We start from the raw sequence: 19,105 nt of genomic DNA, 5'->3' as shown, positions 1-19,105 counted from the left end.
ATACAGAAGATAATATACACAGATTGTAATAGTTATTTTCCCCCTTCAAAGTCACTGTCAGTAGGATCACAGTCTTACTGTACAGAGAAGTGACTGGAATATTTGAAATTACTAACAGGGTAAATCGAGGCTATAAAAGAAAAATGTATCAAGTACACCTTTACACATGTCTACACTATGACTTAAATTAAAAGCCTTAAACATTCTCCTACATACTCCACTTTCAACCTAACTGGAAACCACTGTCAGTACACTAACCCTAGGGAGGGCACTTCTAATCTAGTTAGTGTAACTATTCTAAAGGACAGCTATCTTAAAAAGGAGATTAAGTTCAGATGTTTAGAAACTTTAAAAATAAGAGAGAGTTAGAAACCCTAAACAGCTACTCATACGTAACTATAATTACCTTTCAGAGAATATGAGACTAAACTCCAGTATTCACTATGGTCATTGTATTAAAAGAAAGTTCTATCACACCTAAAGGATAAGGCATAGCCATCTACTAATTGGCATATTTGTTTATTTGTCTCAGTTTGTGAAAAGGTCCTTATTTGTGTAAGCAGCAAAACAAACTCCAAATGAATGATTGCTATATGCAAAAGAACTGAAGGCAATTGCCTCTGCAGTGAACTTTACAGTTCTCAACAGCACACACGCAACATGCTATCTGAAAAAAGTTACTAACTGAACTACATGTATTAAATACTGAAAGAAAGTTTTACATTTTTATTATAATTTATTTTATTTAACAATCTAAGAAGTTTGCAGCCATCAGAAGTTCCAGTGCAATTTCGGGTGCAATTGGGAATTCAGGAATCTCCGTAGAGCTGTTAGTATAGCGGACCTTGTAGGTGAAATACATGCATACTTTGGATAGAACATGGGATGGGATCTCTCTAAAATTGACCTCATTTGTTTCATTTTCTGCAAACTGTCCTGTAGGAAGAAAAAAACAACACAAAACAACACCAAACAAAAAGTCAGAATCTCAATTCACAGTGATGCCGTGAATGACCCTTCCCCCCAAAAACAGGACTTCGAGCCACGTTAGTGTAGGGTAAGATAAAAAGTAAAGGTCCTTTAATAACACAGGGCCTACAGCCCACAGGAATACATGATGACATGCATGTGTCTCAGTTCTTGTTTCCATGGCTTTTATAATAAGATCCCTCCAATCATTGCTTTACACATTTCTCAGTTCAGCCCCACTCCCACCCCTGGTCCAACCCCCTGGAATTGGGTCTGGGGTCGTCAAGACCCTCTGTCTTCATCAACTCTTCTTCCTCGGGCACACAAAGGTCTCTTGGAGTTCATCCAACTCTGGCTTTTGGGTCACTCTGACCTGTGTTTATGTTTCATTCTGTAGGCCTTCTGATATCCTTCAGCTCTACCTTGGAAAGGAGTCTAAACAAGATTAATTAACTAAAGGAATTTGAGCTCCCTGTTCTGGGACAGGGGTAGTGATAGAAAGGCATTAAACTTAAACTGTTAGAAATATTAACCCTCTAAAAATCTACAACTACTGTGTTCCTAAAATCTACAAAATGTGAAAATCAGAACAAAAACCCCTTTGGCATCAACAGCGAAATGAAACACATCACTATACTAACAACACATCACTATACTAACAACACATCACTATACTAACAACACATTCTAAATGGACCTGCGTAAGTCCCATATTCCAGGGTATTAAATTCCTCATTGTAAAGTAGCATGTGCCACATTCAGAGCCCTCAAGAATATTAAGACACCCAGCATTATGAAGTGGCTGTAACCTATTAACAGTATTGTGAACAACTGCACCAAAAATTTAGGTTTACTTCTGATATAGCTGATAGGTGTTCTAAAACTGTAGTGTGCTCAGTCCTAAAGTTCACAATAACAATGACAACAAAAAGACATCAATCCAAATTTTTACCTGTCTTATCCTAGAAAAAAAAAAAAGCTTTATAGAAGTATTGTGCATACTTAGCAGTAGTCCCTTCTGTGACACACTAGCTATGAATTTCTCACTTTCAGGCTGATTTGACAAAAGGGTTGAAACTTCAAAGATGCATTAACTTGGTAAGATGTGAAAACAGGCAGGCAGCAGGGACAGGGAAACTCTAGTTGTACTGGAGGAAAGGTTACATACAGTACGAGTGGCCAAAGATAAATGCACAGGATGAGGGTGCAGAAAAGGGAAAGCACATGTTAATGTCTCCTTGTTCTCTCCTCCATCCTTTCGGTCTTCAAAGATTAGTTCAGACACTTCTTAAACCAGACATAGTCTTGTATGTGTGTATGGCCAAACTTCGCAAACGAAGCTTTGGGCAGGGCTCTCCCCACGTGGGTGTGCCCTTCCAGCCTGCACAGTGGATGTTTTAGGTGAGGCACAGCGTGCGCAGAACTGGCCCCACCGTTTCAGTCCTGAGGTCCATTTGCCACGGCCGAGCGAGCTTGGACAGTGACAGTGAAGTCCTCGGGACTGTCACAGCACCCGGTACTAACTGGGGCTCACCCTGCTGAGCATCGGAGATCTGACGGGATGGGATGGCAGGGAGGCATTGAACTGCCAGGGGACGGTCCCCACTGAGACTCGAACTCAGGACCTTGGGATTCAGAGTCCAGAGTGCTCTCCTTTACACCACGGGACTGCCCTAGGCATAGTCTTATATATTCAATAAAGCACAAGGTCCTTCCCTTCTGTAAGTTTATCTGCCCTTGTCTCAAACTGAAGCTAACTTTCAGCATTATTAAGCTCAGGAATTCCTTGCCACAGGATGTTGTGAACATGTGGCCTAAACCCCAGCAGGCAGCTGAGCACCACACAGCCACTTGCTCACTTGCATGTGCTGTGGACAGCAGAAGAGGAAAAGGTAAAATCAAGAAAACTTGTGAGTTGAGAGAAAAGAAAGGAAATAAAACAAGTTATGCAAAGGTAATCAGCATCTCCCATGGAAAGACTGATGCCCAGCTAGTTCCCAAGCAAAAGATGGCTAATCTTCCTAATTCCCTTCTCTCCCTTTTTAACTTTGGAGCATGATATTATATGGCATGCAATATCTCTTTCATTAGTTTGGGTCATCTGCCTGGTTGTGTTCCCTCCCAATCTCTTGCACAGCCTCCTGTCTAGTCATTGAGTGTGGCCAGAGTGTGGAAAAGGGAAGGCCAGGAGAGAATGCAAACACTGCTCAGCAACAGCCAGAACAGGTGTGTTACCGGCACTACTTTGGGCACAAATTAAAGCACAGAACCATGTGACCTGTCATGAAGAAAATTAAATCCACACAGAATACCAGAAGTTCTACCATGGAGGTGGGAATAAAAAACTACCATCTCTTGTTCACTTTAAACTTGAAAGCTACACATTTCATGTAATACCCTCAAGTTCTCATACCATAGGAAACTAGTAGCAATGCCACTGTATGATCAGTAACTTCCCAAAAATAGAGCCCAATTTTAAACCTAGAAGCACGATCCTCCACAGAGGTGGACTGTTCTGCTGGAAACAGGAACTAGAGGCAGGATCTGGAAAAGTTATCATTTATTCCAACTTTCACTCACTGCATGATAAAGAATCAAACTGTCCAAAAGTGAAAGCAAAGAATGCAACAAAACTATTATCTTTGGTACCTACCCGGTCCACTCAACATCGCTTTTATTGTTCCTGATGTTAATGCATGCTCTCTTTTTACAATGAACTCATGGCCATCAGAGGATATTAACTTCACATACATAGCATCGGGGCCTTCACACCCACCATATGTTTTCTCTTCTCCGTCTATAATGGAAAAAAGATAATGGTTTCAGAACACAACATACTGGTTCACATCACTAAGAATGCAGGTTGCACTCTCTTCTATGACAACATTCACAGACCAAAGAATCCAAATGCAACCAGAAATAAGACACAAGTATTTTCCATATTTGAGGACAACTTTATACAGAATCACAGAACATTCTGAGTTGGAAGAGACCCACAAAGATCATCGAGTCAAACTTTTAAGTGAATGGTCTGTGCAGGGATTGAACCTGCAACCTTGGCTTTATTAGCACTCTGCTCTCACCAACTGAGGTGATCTCTGAAGCAAACAGCAATCTGTTTCAAAGTAAGAATTTTTGCACAAGTTGGATTTTTTTTAACATCTCTCCTCTTTCATTCCTCCATCACCAAATTCTGTAACGATTTCTAAAATCTACGTAGGGATAAAATTTTCCTGAACTGAACATGCTACTCTTCCCTTTGTAAGGCTATTGCCATATTTATCATACTAATACTTGCTACAAGTCACCTAAACACATAGTTGGTATTTAAAAGTACTGACTGTAAGGAAAAAAGTGCTTTCTGAAGCACAGGTAAGAATAAAAGCAGTCAGCATTCCTGCCCTGAAAAAATGAAGATTCATCCTCCTTTGCTGCCCAACCACCAGAGTCACACAGCATTAGTGCACACCCATGTTGTGGTGGAAAACAGGGAAAGTGCCAAAGCACTAAACCCAAGGAAATTTGGAAATCCTCTCCACAGCAGTTTTGACTGTAATTTTTCTGCTCTACTAAATACTTGCTCTCTACTTCTCCAAAGCCCTTATTCCCCTTCCCTTTTTGTTCCTTCATTTATTCTATCCCAACAGCGCCTCCTTAAAAAGCTGAATTACTGTTCCCAGTATAGCAAGTAAAACATTTCCCCAGGCGAGCTGCTTTGTGAATTTGAAGTTAAAATTTAATTACCATGTAGTTATTGTCAATTATAATAAAGTACTGCCAGTGCCAAACATGCTAAAATACATAGAGAAAAAGCAGAGATAAAACCAGAAATCTGTCCAATCATGTTTCATCAACCAATCACTTGTAGAGGCAGATACAGCAGTTTCAGAAATGTATTTGTCAGAAATCAGTCCTTATTATGACCTCTGAGCCAGAATTCAACAGGCTGACCTTAACTAACAAATAAGCAAAGAATTACTTAAAACAGTACACAGTGAAATTTTCTTGTTTAGTGCTATAAAAGCCTAAAGACATTCCTATTTTAGGATACACATTTTCAGAACTACGCACATTAAACATGTGAAACTTTTTGTTAGATGGATGCACTGTGAACAAGTCGTTCCATAAATGAACAGTCACTTGAGAAAACTCTCCTACAAAACACTTTTAAGAAATTCCATTAAGCTTTGAGGCTACAAGGAGAACAGTGACAAGTCTTACAATCCAACTCCTCTACCAATGTGAGAGAGAAAATGCTTCAAATCATAGGAAAGCAGAAAACACTCCAGGACTATGAACTTACCCATTCTCTTCTTATAAAAAAAATATGTTCCTTTTCAACTGCAGATTTTGCAATAGGAGCGTCTGAAAAAACACAAGTGGCAATATTTTAAGTCAGCAGTACAATTTTTAGAGTCACTTTTACCCATTAGTCTTCCTGTTATAAACACTCTTCAGAAAGGAATATGATAATATACAGCACCCAATGTTGATGAGCAGTATGTTTTGAAAATGTAAACCTCTGCAAACCCCTGCACCTTGGGAAGAATAACCCCAGGCACCAGTACTGCCTGCAGGCTGACCTGCTGGAAAACAGCTCTGCAGCCACAGACCAGGGGCTGCTGGTGGAGAACAAGCTGAACATGAGCGAGCAGCGTGTCCTTGCAGCAAAGGCGGACAGTGACACCCTGGGATCTACGGAGAGTGTTGCCAGGTTAAGGCAGGTGATCCTGCCCTTCCACTCAGCACCAGTGGGACAATCTGGAGTGCTGGGACCAGTGTGTGTCAGACTGAACTGAGTCCTGCAAAGGGCCACAAAGATGCAACAAGGCTGGTGAAGGGACTGGAGCATAAATCCTATGGGGAGAGGCTGAGGGAGCTGGGGTTGTTCAGCCTGGAGAAGAGGAAGCTCATGGGAGACCTTACCACTGTCTAGAACTACCTGAAGGGAAGTTCCAGCCAGGTGGGGGCTGGTCTCTTCTCCCAGGCACTCAGCAATAGGACAAGGGGGCACGGGCTCAAGCTCTGCCAGGGGAAATTTAAGTTGGAGACTAGAAAAAAATTCTTTACAGAGAGAGTAATCAGGCATTGGAATGGGCTGCCCAGAGAGGTGGTGGATTCACCATTCCTGGAGGTTTTCAAACTGAGATTGGACATGGCACTGAGTGCCATGATGTGGTAAATGGACTGGAGTTGGACCAAGGGTTGGACTCGATGATCTCGGAGGTCTTTTCCAACCCAATTGATTCAATGATGACCTGTCATACAAGGAGAGGCTGAGAGAACTGGGGTTGTTTAGGCTGGAGAAGAGAAGGCTCAGGGATCAGTCTAATCAATATGCAATAAATGCCTGGCCTCCAACCTGTCCTTCCCAGGAGATTGACAGTTCCTGATACCACCACCAATATCACCAAGATAATCTATTTCAGACCTTTAATGTAGGTATTCCCATGGTAAGTTAAACGGGAGCTTCCACAGTTTATACACTGACATCCAGCTTTATGTGTATGTGTTTCTCCAATGAAATGAATCTAAAGCATTAGAGAAATGGAAGCACACACTTGCAAAACAAATTTAGTATATTCAGACACAACTTCACCATGAACTGCATTTCTGCTGTGGAAAAGAAGGCTTTGGAAGAGAAATTCTACCCACCCACCTGCTGTCCTAAAATTCCTTCCATGTCAACAGCCACTCTCCAAACATTAACCCAGAACAAAACAGTAAACTACTATTGTGTGCCCAGAGATGCCAGAAAACAGCACCAGTGAATCTGGGGGGTTTCCCAGCCAAACCACCAACATCCAGTGTTGAGGGCAGCAAAAGAGACCAGAATAGAGAACACCCCCCACATTCACCTCCCTCCTATGATTCTGGCAAAAGTTTAGCAAAATAATGTACACAAGCTGAGGAAGCTGCAAGGTTTGGAAGTAGTACTACAGACATTGCTTTGCTATTGCTGATAACTTCCCCTCTCCACAGGACCGAGACACTGATTTGTTCCCTTTTTTGTAGCTACAAATATGAAATAGTCTGAATGTTTCCTCAAGCTTTCACCAGAAGGTACTTTGCTATGTTCACCTGACCAAACTACACAGGCATAATCAAGAGTTTTTAGTTGTTTGTGAAGAAATGAGCAAAATTCATCCTCCACTTACACTGCCGCTGTCTTTGGGGTGTGAAATGTCTTAGTCCTTTTCAGTAATTCCAGGAACTCATCTAAGGAAATTATATTAGGGCCTAAAACTGATGGGATCTTTCACCCTATTTCAACAGTTTTTTTAAGTGGGAAATCAAGCACCTTACTGGAGAGTATTTGTTGCTCTGGAACTGAAGGGATCCCTCACATTATTACTTCTGTTTCACAGGATCACTTCTGCTACCTCTTTTTCTAGCCACAAACCCCTTTGCTATACTCCAAAACAGTAGTGAAACCACTTATGATTTAGAAATAATAATAATTCAAAAAAACAAACACAGAAGTGATACCATTTTTTGGAGGTACTCGTGATGATAAAATATTCCTTGGTTTACAATCCAAATACTGTTCCTAAATACAGGAATAAAGACAGGCCACTTAGTGGGAATGCAGATATAGTCAGACCTTGCAAGGTAAAAGCATAACTTGAGGAGGGTAATACAGTGAAAGTGGAGAACTGAAAAAAATGTGCACACAACAAAACCATCAGAGCTGTCTCAAAAATACATGATGACCATTTTAATAAATCAAATGAAAATGCTACCATATGATTAGAGAGGGAAAAAATACAGCAGTTAACAAAGAAGGGAAAAAACCTATTAGGCTCAGAGGTTTGAATTCAAGTGTACTACAGAGGAAAACAGAATAAAAATACAGTAGGCCTTAGTAAGGTTTAGGACGTGCTGAAATAATGCAACACCTAAAAACTTAACCAATAATTTTCCATGAAAAAAGATGCAATCTGAATTCAGTACATCAGCTGGGGTTAAATAAATGTGATGAGAGGTAATCTAAAAACAAGAAAGAAACTTTCTACAAGACTACAAGAGTACAGAATGGTGTTGCAAACATGGAACACCTGGGCTAGAAAAGAAATACTATTTACTCAAAAAAATATGTTGAACTTTGATTTTCCACCAAGCTGCCGGAAGAGAATAGGGAGATTTGGATGAGGCAGAAGCAGAAAGCATTGCAACCACAGGGGAACAACGCACAACACGCACAAGTGACTGGCCTTGAAAAACAGCACACTGGAAACCCATAAAGTGAAATCATGTGAAATGCAAAACTCCTGAATTCCTGGATCAATACAATTTTCTTACATATAGTCAGGGCTTGCTATTTGGGGGTACAGTCAATCTGTGACCAACTATAAGTGATCCTGCTCTACGGGGCCAAAAAACCAAAGAGGGTGGGGGACAGAAAGGCAAATGCACAGTCTGGGTTTCTTTTCAACAGAGACAGGGAAATATGAACATTGTTGCACAAGAGCAACAACTTGTCTGGAATACCAGACACAACTCTGAATTCCTGTTTTCAAGAAAAAGAAGTTCAAATTACAAGAACTACAGGAAGGAGCTACTGATATGACCAAAGAGACTGTTTCACAGAAACAGAAATAGTCTTCCTTACTCAGCTTAGCAAAATAAAACTGGAATGAAGATAAATATAAAAAATTCATTAAAAGGATAAGCATGAAATAGGGAGAACTATGCCACCATTATACCTCAGTTTAAGTCCACTAAATGAACATAAGCAAAAAAAATTGAAGTATGTAGAAATCCTCGCCACTCACAAATTCTCACTTCTGCACACAGTAAAAGCAGAATGGAGGGAAATTTTCTGCACAAACTTTTTTTAATTGGCAACAGCATGGCCTTAAGTTTTAAATAATAGGTTAGAAACCTTGTATGTTCTTTTCCATGACATTATTTTCTGACAGTGTATTTTCCAATGTAATGTTTATTGCAAAACACATCACTGCATTTTCCTTCTGCAAAACTAAAGCAGCAAAACCAACAACATTTGCCAAGTCAATATGAAGACAGAGACTCTGAGATTTCTGAAGATGCCTCGTAACTACCTATATTTTAATTATTTTCCAAATTTTACAGCTGCTCCTGTCTGACTTCACCAAGACTACACCAGTGAAGCCTCTAGAAGAGAACAATCCAGGCTTTGTGAACTTGTGTTTATTCTATTCTTCTGACTTGACTATTTCAGACTCCTGCAGGGAACCACTAATTTTTGCTGAGGGACATTCACAATTCCATTTACCTTTCAGGAAGCTTATGCAGCATTACCAATCAGGCAGCTCAGCACCCTGACCTTCATCTCGAGAAAACAAATGTATTAGGGAGAATATAATACAACTAAACCCAGTGTATTTGGCTCACAAACCTTCCAATCAGGCTAAAAAGGAAGTTCTTCATGCAGAAAAAACACTCTCATTACAAACTAGAGAACTGAAAATTGTCAGAAGTTGCCTGAATATTTATATGTAGGAGGTAGAATATAACAAAGTATCACAAGACATGGCAATTAAAACACACGAGGCTTAATGTTCTTGTTTGCAAACTTAAATTCTCTTCTCCTTACAAATCTAAGAAGAAATACCACGGTGTACTGAGTTTAGTTTGGTCTTTTCTTTAGTTTGGACTCTTCTTTACTTTGATCTCTTCTTTAGTTTGATCTCTTCTGCTCTTGACTATCAAATGCAACAACAAAACCAAGGCATGTCCACGACCTTCCCTCTTCACTCTCCGAGTAATGAGTTCATCTCCCAGGCTTTCCCAGAAATTCCAGAATAAATTTCCTCACATATCCTGTATGTTGATGAGTGCAGAACAGACTGGAAGGACACATGCCAATGGAGCTGAACACAGGCAGCCACTGCATGGCCTCCAGAACTCCAGTGCTCTGTTCTGGTGAGCACAAGAAAATTAAATCTATGCAAACATTTCAAGCACTCAGATTCTTTAATCCTGCAGAAAAAGTCTTTAAAAACTCAGATTCTGGTTCAAGAAAACTCAAATGGCTCCCAACTCAGTAGCTGCACAACACACACACAGCTTTTGTATTGCTTCAGCTTGAGATGTTTCTGTGCTCTGCAGTAGCAATTTCCAGAAAATGTGTGGCAAATAACAGAAATGCCTTCACAATTCCTAGGTTAGTTCAGAAGCCAAATGTTGACAATTTTTTGGGTGTCATTTGTGTATCAGTAAGAGTTTATCAGTTATCAAAGGCTGCTCTGTGTTATAATAGAAGTTTCCTACTGTTTGATCTTAAACTCTATCCTATCCAATAATTTGTTTAAAAACAAGCTCTTCAGTTTAGCATTCACTGCTCTGTCTGCATCGAAAAATAATTAAGTGAAGTCAAAGGATATTTAGAAAAAACATGATAGGAAACTGGTGCAGCATGTTTGCTAAATCAGCGGATTCACTATTCCAAAAACTCAAACTTTTGGGGGCACACTGGGATGTGACAGGAAGGTACTACAGGTGAATGCTAGTTGAGACAGTTGCCCAGGTGGCTAAGAAGGCCAATGGGATCCTGTCCTGTATCAAAAATAGCGTGGCCAGCAGGACCAGGGCAGTGATCCTTCCCCTATACTCTGCGTTGGTGAGGACACACCTTGAGTACTGTGTTCAGTTCTGGGCCTCTCAGTTCAGAAAGGATATTGAGGTGCTGGAGCGAGTCCAGAGAAGAGCAACAAGGCTGGAGAAGGGACTGGAGCACAAGCCCTATGGGGAGAGGCTGAGGGAGCTGGGGTTGTTTAGCCTGGAGAAGAGGAGGCTCAGAGGTGACCTCATCACTGTCTAGAACTACCTGAAGGGAAGTTCCAGCCAGGTGGGGGCTGGTCTCTTCTCCCAGGCACTCAGCAATAGGACAAGGGGGCATGGACTTAAGGTCTGCCAGGGGAAATTTAAGTTGGATATCAGAAAAAAATTCTTTCCAGAGAGAGTAATCAGGCATTGGAATGGGTTGCCCAGAGAGGTGGTGGATTCACCATCCCTAGAGATTTTTAAACTGAGATTGAACGTGGCACTGAGTGCCATGATCTGGTAAATGGACTAGAGTTGGACCAAGGGTTGGACTTGGTGATCTCGGAGGTCTTTTCCAACCCAATCGATTCTATGATTCTATTCTATAAAGAGGTGATGCAACAGGATACCATGCACGGAGTATCCAAGGTCCCACATAAGACTTCTTTTCCTATTTATGAAAACTTTCCTTCTCAGTAATTCCCAAAGAAGTTTCAAGAAAAAAAAAACTGGAAAAGGAGTGTTACTGTTTTCTTCCAAACACACAATAAAAGCACTGTACTGTACAGCCTTTGCCACAGGGGAAAGAAGGCTGCTGGCATACTGCAAAATTTTATAGGGCATGGATTTCTGACCTCTTGTTATAGGCATTCATCAAAAACTATTGGTATGCAAACTATGCCACAGTGCAGGTAACTAAATCCCAAACCTTTCTAGGTGCAAAGAGAACTTGTCAAAATACATCAAAATTCCTTTATTTTAATCTGCCAAACCCCATACTTTTAAGACAAAACTTAAGGGTTTCTTGTAACACACACTGAGAAATGCAAAAATACAGTAAAACACCTGGCACTGAGGATCCTTTCGAAAGACACTCATTTATCTCACTGAATCAATATTAAAACTCTTCACATTAAGACTGCATGAAACTAAATGTGTTCATCACCCACTCCGGCATAAAAAAAAATCAAATCTCAAGTGGCTTTTCTCTGATGCAAGAAAAAAAATAAGGGCTAAAAGTTTCTAAAGATTATTTTAAAGCTCCCAGTGGAAATGGTAGCGAAAATTTTGTAACTCCAGCACCCCAAAAGGCTGATCTCAAGGCATAAGGTGTGTGCATAGGTAGTGGCCAATATACTACAGAAAAACTAACAAAAATGTATTCACCTTCTAAGTAACTCTTCAGTTAATAAACGTTTCTCCCCCAACAATTTTTTTTGGTCCTTATTATAGCAAAGGGGTAAATTGGGAGCATGTAAGGAATTATTCAGAAATAAGCACACAAAGGGGTTTTTATCCTAAAGGTCTCTCGCCTGTCTGTTTTTCTGGTTTACTTCCAAATTTCATCAAAGCCAAATGAACAAGTGACCCATATCTAGGTTTCCCCACAGTGCAAAGTTTATCTTAAATCGACAGTACCAAACATACTTCATAAATATTTAATAAATGTTACTCGGTGTAAGATTAAATTGGCTGTCAAAGTCAAACGCCTTACCTCTTCACCCACGTATATGAAGGCAGCAATAACTCCCCAACGCTCAGGTTCCCTTTTATTTTAAAGCAGAACCTGCCCTGGAGGAACACACGGCACTCAGCAGGTTATTTTTGTCGCTACGCGTAGGCGTATCTCCCTTCTCCTTGCTCTGCTTGCAGCCAAAGCTCTTTAGCCAGCCCTTCTCACCTTGGCACAACAACCCCTGGGGGCGCATCCTAAATTCTTTGGGCTTTAGCTTTTCCGCTCCGTACGCCCGGCGCAGGCAAAGGGCGAACGTCACAGACGGCAGGAGTTTGGGAGCGGCGCTCAAACGCAACACAGCTCGGGAGAGCCCCTTTCCCGGCGGCGCCGGCATTCCAGGGAGAACGCGTGCGGGGAGAAACGCGCCTCTCGCCGCCACCATCCCGGCGGGAGAACAACCCCGGCACCGCGCCCCGCACACCGCGACGGCTCCCGGGGCCGCTCCGGCCGCCCCCTCCCTCCCGTAGCGGAGCGAGGCCCGCTGCCCTCCGCGGGGGCGCCCCGGCGCCCACCCGACGCGGTGTCCCGCCCCGGGGGTGTGTCCCGGCCCCGGCCCCGGCCCCGGCCCCGGCCCCGGTCCCGGTCCCGGTCCCGGCGGGGCTCCGGCCGCCACCGCCCTCACCGTGGGCGCCGCTCCCTCCGCGCCGCTCGCAGGGCCGCGGTGTCGGCCCAGCTGCCTCCGAGCGCTTCCGCCCGGTCACGGGCCGCTTCCGGCCCCCCCGCGGGACGTGCGGCCGCGCTCCCGGCATGCCGCGCGGCACGGGCGGTGCACTCTGGGACGTGTAGTTCTCGCGGGCGGGTGTGGGCCCGACATGTCAGGGCCTGAACACGAGCCGGCGGTGCCCGGCTGGCCGGGAATGCCGGTGGCATCCTGGCTGTGTCAGGAATAGCGTGTCCCGCAGGACCAGGGCAGGGATCGTCCCGCTGTCCTCGGCATGGGTGAGGCCGCACTTTGAGTACTGTGTCCAGTTCTGGGCCCCTCACTAAGAAGGACATGGAGGTGCTGGAGCGTGTCCAGAGAAGGGCAGTGGAGCTGGTGAAGGGTCTGGAGCGCGAGTCTTATGAGGAGCTGCCGAGGGAGCTGCGAGTGTTTAGGCTGGAGAAAAGGATCTTTATAGGGGGTTCCAGCCAGGTTGGGGTCGACCCCTTCTCCCAAGTCAGAAGTGACAGCACAATAAGAAACCACATAAAGTTGCACCAGGAGAGGCTTAGATTGGATATTAAAAACTTTCTCTACAGAAAGGGTGATCAGACATTGGAACGCGCTGCCCAAGGAGGCGGCGGAGTCACCGCCCCTGGATGTGTTTAAAGAAAATCTGGACATAGCACTCAGCGCCATGGTCTGGTTGCCATGGCGGTGCTGGGTCACAGGTTGGCCTCGATGACCTCAGGAGGCTTTTTCCAACCTAATTCCAGGATTCTGGAGCAGCTGGGGCGGGGCCTGGCGGGGCGTGGCGGAGCGGGCCGGACCCTTGCTGCGGGCGGAACCAAAGCGCGGGGGCGGTGTGGCGGGGGGCCGTGTGTCTGTGGGGCACCGCTCCCCCTGCGCCCGGAGCGGCCGCGGCCCCGCCATGTTGCCGCTGCTGCTGCTCCGCGCCGCCACCTCCGCCTCCGGCCCCGTCGCCCCCGCCGCCTCCCGCCGCGCCTCCGCATGGCTCCGGGCCTCCGCCTGCCGCCGGACCGCCTGCCGACACCCCGCCGCCCTGCCCGCCGCCCTGCCCGCCGCCGCGCGGCCACAGCAGGTTGTGCGTGATGGGGGGACGAGGAGACGCGGTCCCGGCTCCCCGGGAGGAGCGGAGCCGGGGAGGGCGAGGGCCCTGGGGTTCGCGGCTTTGTCCTTGGGGAAGGGGAGGGTTAGAGGAGGGCAGCGAGGTGCCCCTCGGGGCGTACCCGAGATCAGCCTCTCTGTTGTGCTCTGGTGAGACCCGCCTGGAGTTTTGCGACCAGCTCTGGCGTCCCCAGCACAGGAAGGGCATGGACCTGTTGGAGCCAGTTCAGAGGAGGGGCACTGAGCTGATCAGAGGGATGGAGCGCCTCTCCGATGAGGACGGCTGAGAGAATTGCCTTTGTACAGCCTGGAAAAGAGAAGGCTTTAGGATGACCCAGTTGCGGCGTTGCAGTACCTGACAGGAGCCTACAAGAAAGCTGGACAGGGATTTTTTTACCAGGGCATGTAGTGACAGGACAAGGGACAACAGATTCAAAGTGAAAGAGTGTAGGTTTAGATCAGATGTTAAGAAAACATTTTTCACTATGAGGGTGGTGAGACACTGGAACAGAGTGCCCAGAGAAGTTGTGGATGCTCTATCCCTGGAGATGTACAGGCTGAATGGAGCTCTGAGCATCCTGGTCTAGTGCAAGGTGTCCCTGTCATAGCAGGGGGCTTGGAACTGCATGATCTTTACTGTCCCATCTGACCCAAACCATTCCATGATTCTGTGATTAAAGGGAGACATGGTGAGTGTGGGCACCATCAGTGTCTCCCTGCAAAGCCACGTGCAAGTTGATTGCAGGCTCAGTTTTTGGCATTGGAGTTGCATACATTTAATGCTAACTTGGGATATTTACATGGAAAATTATTAAAACAGACAGTATATTACTTGGGGTTTGTGGGATGCTCTGTAGTGTAACCTGATGTTAATCCCTAGTCTAAGATGCGGGGAATGGGTTCAGGGCAAGAAGAAACTTTGTGTGTGTATATGTACATGTATACAAACCTATATATATATGTGTATACATAGTGATAGATACAAAGTGTAGTGCTGATGTTGCTTGGCCATGTGCTGCTTTAATCTTTCAGGTCACAGCTTTCCAAGGAGTGGCTGTTCGCAGCCTGAGCACATCCTCCCCTCATGAACACCCAGAACATGGAAGATTAGTTTATAAAGGAAATTTGGCAAAAGCAGTGTTAGGTATGTGACTTAAAGTGCTGTGTATTTTTGTTTGTTTTAACAGCATTTAGTAACTGTGGAGTGGACCATTATAAAAATGAACATTCATCCTTCCAACCTTGCCAAAGTCTGCATTGTCTGTTCAGACAAAAGGAAAAGGTGGTGGCGCTTGGTTTCTGCTTCTGCACTTGGGGCTGTGAGGAGTTCTATGCATCTCTCTAACACCTCAGCTTCCTTCAGTTCTCTTTCTGCTTTTGGGGGTGCATTACCCAGCCCAGTGACCATCAAAGACAAGCTCTAACTGCTGTTAACGTTCTGTGTGGTTGGAAGTGTTCTGATGTGCTTGGGAAGCAGAGAGATACTGTGATGAAATGCACCATCTGTAATGATACTTTGTTGATCATTCTTTCACCGGTTCGTGTTACAAATACCTCGTGAAAAGCAAAGCCATTGGGTGTTTTCTGATACACATTTTTGAAATCTGTCTTAACATCCTTACAGCCTTAACAGGCTTAACATCTCAGGTTCCTGGTTCTCTTGGTGACTTAAGGACTGGGTGGTCCACAGCACTGGCTACTGTCTCAAGCCACATGGCAGATGGGTGGGGAGGAGTTGTCACTATTGACCAACCCAGCTTTTATCAAGTTATGCATGGTGGGGGCCACGCTGACTTCTTTGTAATGGACATTGAAGGCCAACATTCGTTGTTGATGAGGAGAGAATTCCCAGTGTGTGATATCTGCAGTGATTATCATTATTGTATCCATGACTGGAGTCAGGTTTCTTTAGAAATCAGTTTCCTGCCTATGAAATAAAAACTTCACAGACATGCATAACAGTTGGTAGTGACTACATCAGAGAAACAGAGCCAGCTGCCAGCTTTGATAAACCCAATGTAAATCCTCTGTGAAACACGTAAACAGATCACAGTGGTGGCAGTGAGACAGGGCTGAGCTTACAACAGTTTCTCTGTGAGCTTAAAAGTAATGCCATTGTTATATGATAGCAGAATGTATGTAATTGTAGTGAAAATTTCACTCATAAATGTTAACCTTGTTTTTGGTTTTGCGTTTGTTTTTGCATGTAGGTGTGAAGTTTTTCTCTTACTCCACCAGCATATTCAACCTGTTCATGATGCCCTACATCATGCTCAAAAGTGGTATTGGAGTGGAAAGCCTGCTTGTCCAGGCTGCCTTCTACGGATTGATTGGGTTTTTCACGTTTGTAACTCCGGTTACTCTGCATGTCCTTACAAAAGGTTATGTGATCCGACTCTATTACAAAGATGAAATGGACACCTACACAGCCATTACCTACAATGCCATCTTGGCAGAGAAAGCGACTGTTTTCCGTCAGGAAGATGTAAAGATTCCAGACATCACCAAGATGTTTACAACATTTTATGCTAAAACAAAATCAATGCTTGTTAATCCAACACTTTTTCCGAATCCTCAGGATTATAACCATCTCATGGGCTATGACAAATCCTCACTTTTTAAATTAGAGGACCTAAAGGAAGCTGAGGAAAGGAAATAATTTGAAGATAAAGAATGTCAGTACGATTGTTCTTAATGCAGTAGTATGTATGTGAAAGAATGTGAATTCTATTACACTTTCTTAAATATCAGGTAGCTGGAGTTTCCCAAATGCATTTTGGAATGTATTAAAAAAGACACTTTTTAAAAAAAAATACTATAAACAATGTGACGGTTTCTTCAGAGCTAATGACATAAAATACAGTAAAAAAAAGAAAGGAGGTGCTTAGATCTGTCTTGTGCTTCTTTATTCTTGGCTTGATTTTTGTTGTTGGCTCTCCAGAGAATTGTAAAGTGCATGGGCTTTATGGCAGTCTCATCATCTCCATGTCAAAGGACACCATTCATAAGAGAAAAATGATCAATACCATTACCTATTCAGTATGTAGTTAATCTCTTAAGGCTTAAGTATTAATTGTACATAATCCAAAAGTATTGGGCTTTTTTGTCAGTGCTGTTGATGGTGTAAAGCAGGTGGAGATGGCGCTTCATTCCCTTTGTGAGACCATTGGAGGAGTCTTTGGAAAACAGACAAGCATTCTTGCTAATTGCTGCTGTAGCCTCCTCCTGGAGGAGGAGAAGATGGGGAGAGTGGTTGTGTCAGAAGTCTCTGGCTACTCATAGCTACTGCGTGGTTTCTTAAGGTGCAGTCCCACTCCAAGCAACCCTCTCCCCTGAGGGAGAGCAAGAAGCCTCTCTTTGGTTGGGCATAAGGTTTGCTCTGTGAATATCCCATTTAGAACAGGTGCTGTGTTAGAAATGACTCAAAGAAAATTCTAACAGCTAGTGGTTAAATTGGATTCTGTCAGCATTTATGTAATATGGGGAAGCAAAAACAGTCTCCTGTAGGGAACTGTTTATATCTTGTGCCTTTAAAAAACATACCTCTTGATTTTCAGTACTGCAAAGAAAGCCACCCCTCGCTCAACTGAACAGAGGATCGGATCTTTTTGTGTGACTAGACTGGTTCTGCACGCCTGAGTATGTAGAAGTTGGATTTAAATTTTTTAGCCCAGGGCTAAAATTAAGGGCCTGAATATTTTGAGACTTAAAAATTACTGCGTCAACTCCTCCCAGCCCCCAGTTCATATTAATCCTTTTGTAATATGTAAATCTGATATTTGCTACTAATTAAGATATCCTGATACTGCAAATAAAGAGGAATTATTATGGTTACCTTTCAAGATGTTCCCTATGTTCTAGCTGAAAAAATGTATTTTAAAGTCTAAATGTCTTCCAATACTATTATTTCAGTTTCCTGTCAAGGGATGACACTACAGATGATCAAGGGTTGGACTTGATGATCTCAGAGGTCTTTTCCAACCCAATCGATTCTATGATTCTATGTTATTAAACCAGTGGTTTTGAATGTTGTTTTTCTGACTGCTGAAACGCCCTCAATGTACTTGCTGAGTGATATTTTTTAGGCAGTTCCTTGTGTTGGCACAGCTATAATTGTAAAAGGTTGATTGAGCCTCATTAAGCCAGTATCAATTCATGGATAGCAATAATATAAAAAATATTTCATTAATTACATTGAACCTGTGTGTCAGTAACAAGTAATTTTGATCATCTGGTACTACTTATGGAAATTATGTTTTGTATCTAATCAAAAGTACTCTCTCCATGTCTGATGCATTTACTCACTTCTTTTGGTGCTTGCATTGAAATATTAAGTCAACTCCATCTTTCAATGCCAAATACAGGAAGAACAGGAAATGGCATTTGCAGGAGAAGGTAAAGGAAAGGCCTGAAAATTACCCCTTAGACAACATCAAAATCCTCACCTTTTAGTTCTGACTGCAGAAAGTTTTCTTTGTTAAATTTGAGATTTGGCCAATTCAGATTTAAACAGCAATAGTAAGATATCTTTATTCCAGCAGCTAAGTTTCTCAAAAAAAAGTACAAAAAATAATTATTATTTCTTCTGCTTGTATTCTGGCTGTGAAATGCAAGTTAAGCTAGTAGGTGACTTTCCAACACACAAATAATTGAAAATAATACTAAAAATTCTTCTACCAGAATATAAATGATGATTCTGCCTATGATGTAGTCTCAGAAAAATACTATATACTTTTAGTCTGCAACTAGAAAATAGTAGAATAACGCTTTTATGTTAAGAAAAGACTAAACTTATTGAAGAGACTTGATATTGTACCTGCTTCTATCTTGTTTGCTGGTACACTTAGACTGTGTACTGAGAATCATCAAATCTTTTAGGTTGGAAAAGACCTTTGAGATCATCAACTCCAACTATTAACCTTGCATGGCCGAATCCACCACTAAACCATGTCCCTAAGTCCCACATCTACATGGCTTAAATACCTCCAGGGATGGTGACTCCACCACTTTCCTGGGTGTCCCATTCCAATGCTTGACAACCCTTTCAGTGTAGAAATTTTTCGTATTGCCCAATCTAAACGTCCCCTGGTGCAACTTGAGTTTTT

General features: G+C 43.2%; 2 protein-coding genes across 4 annotated transcripts; one reads left to right on the top strand and one right to left on the bottom strand.

Moving 5' to 3' along the window:
* Window positions 1-712: 712 nt before the first annotated feature.
* Window positions 713-12,947, bottom strand: ELOC (elongin C). 3 transcript variants are annotated; one of them, XM_071554340.1, is made up of 5 exons: window positions 12,855-12,944; window positions 12,212-12,288; window positions 5,273-5,334; window positions 3,623-3,766; window positions 713-936 (listed from the first exon to the last, which is right to left on the bottom strand). In XM_071554340.1, the coding sequence occupies exons 3-5, from the start codon at window positions 5,274-5,276 to the stop codon at window positions 746-748; spliced, it is 339 nt and encodes a 112-aa protein (XP_071410441.1). In that variant the 5' UTR covers window positions 5,277-5,334; window positions 12,212-12,288; window positions 12,855-12,944; the 3' UTR covers window positions 713-745. The 3 variants fall into 3 exon arrangements, with proteins under 3 accessions (XP_071410441.1, XP_071410443.1, XP_071410440.1); XM_071554342.1 differs by having other exon boundaries at window positions 12,212-12,283; window positions 12,855-12,914; XM_071554339.1 differs by lacking the exon at window positions 12,212-12,288 and having other exon boundaries at window positions 12,855-12,947.
* A 763-nt stretch (window positions 12,948-13,710) lies between these two features.
* Window positions 13,711-17,834, top strand: TMEM70 (transmembrane protein 70). The gene is made up of 3 exons (XM_071553080.1): window positions 13,711-13,974; window positions 15,033-15,144; window positions 16,211-17,834. Exons 1-3 carry the CDS (start codon window positions 13,804-13,806, stop codon window positions 16,657-16,659), a joined length of 732 nt encoding a protein of 243 aa, XP_071409181.1. The 5' UTR covers window positions 13,711-13,803; the 3' UTR covers window positions 16,660-17,834.
* Window positions 17,835-19,105: the final 1,271 nt, after the last annotated feature.

This window comes from Pithys albifrons, chromosome 4, assembly GCF_047495875.1.
Source record: "Pithys albifrons albifrons isolate INPA30051 chromosome 4, PitAlb_v1, whole genome shotgun sequence".
In the NCBI taxonomy this organism is placed as follows: Eukaryota; Metazoa; Chordata; class Aves; order Passeriformes; family Thamnophilidae; genus Pithys; species Pithys albifrons.
The sequence above is the reverse complement of the archived record's forward strand: the minus strand, read 5'-3'. Positions and strand labels throughout refer to the sequence as shown.

Bases quoted from the DNA above. Each gene is read 5' to 3' on its own strand.
- ELOC (XM_071554339.1), bottom strand. The intron at 937-3,622 runs GTAGGTACCAAA...TTCTTCCTACAG, and splicing joins AGCGATGTTGAGTGGACCGG to GACAGTTTGCAGAAAATGAA.
- TMEM70 (XM_071553080.1), top strand. From the start codon at position 13,804: ATGTTGCCGCTGCTGCTGCTCCGCGCCGCCACCTCCGCCTCCGGCCCC. The intron at 13,975-15,032 runs GTTGTGCGTGAT...TTAATCTTTCAG, and splicing joins CCGCCGCGCGGCCACAGCAG to GTCACAGCTTTCCAAGGAGT. The intron at 15,145-16,210 runs GTATGTGACTTA...TTTTGCATGTAG, and splicing joins TTTGGCAAAAGCAGTGTTAG to GTGTGAAGTTTTTCTCTTAC.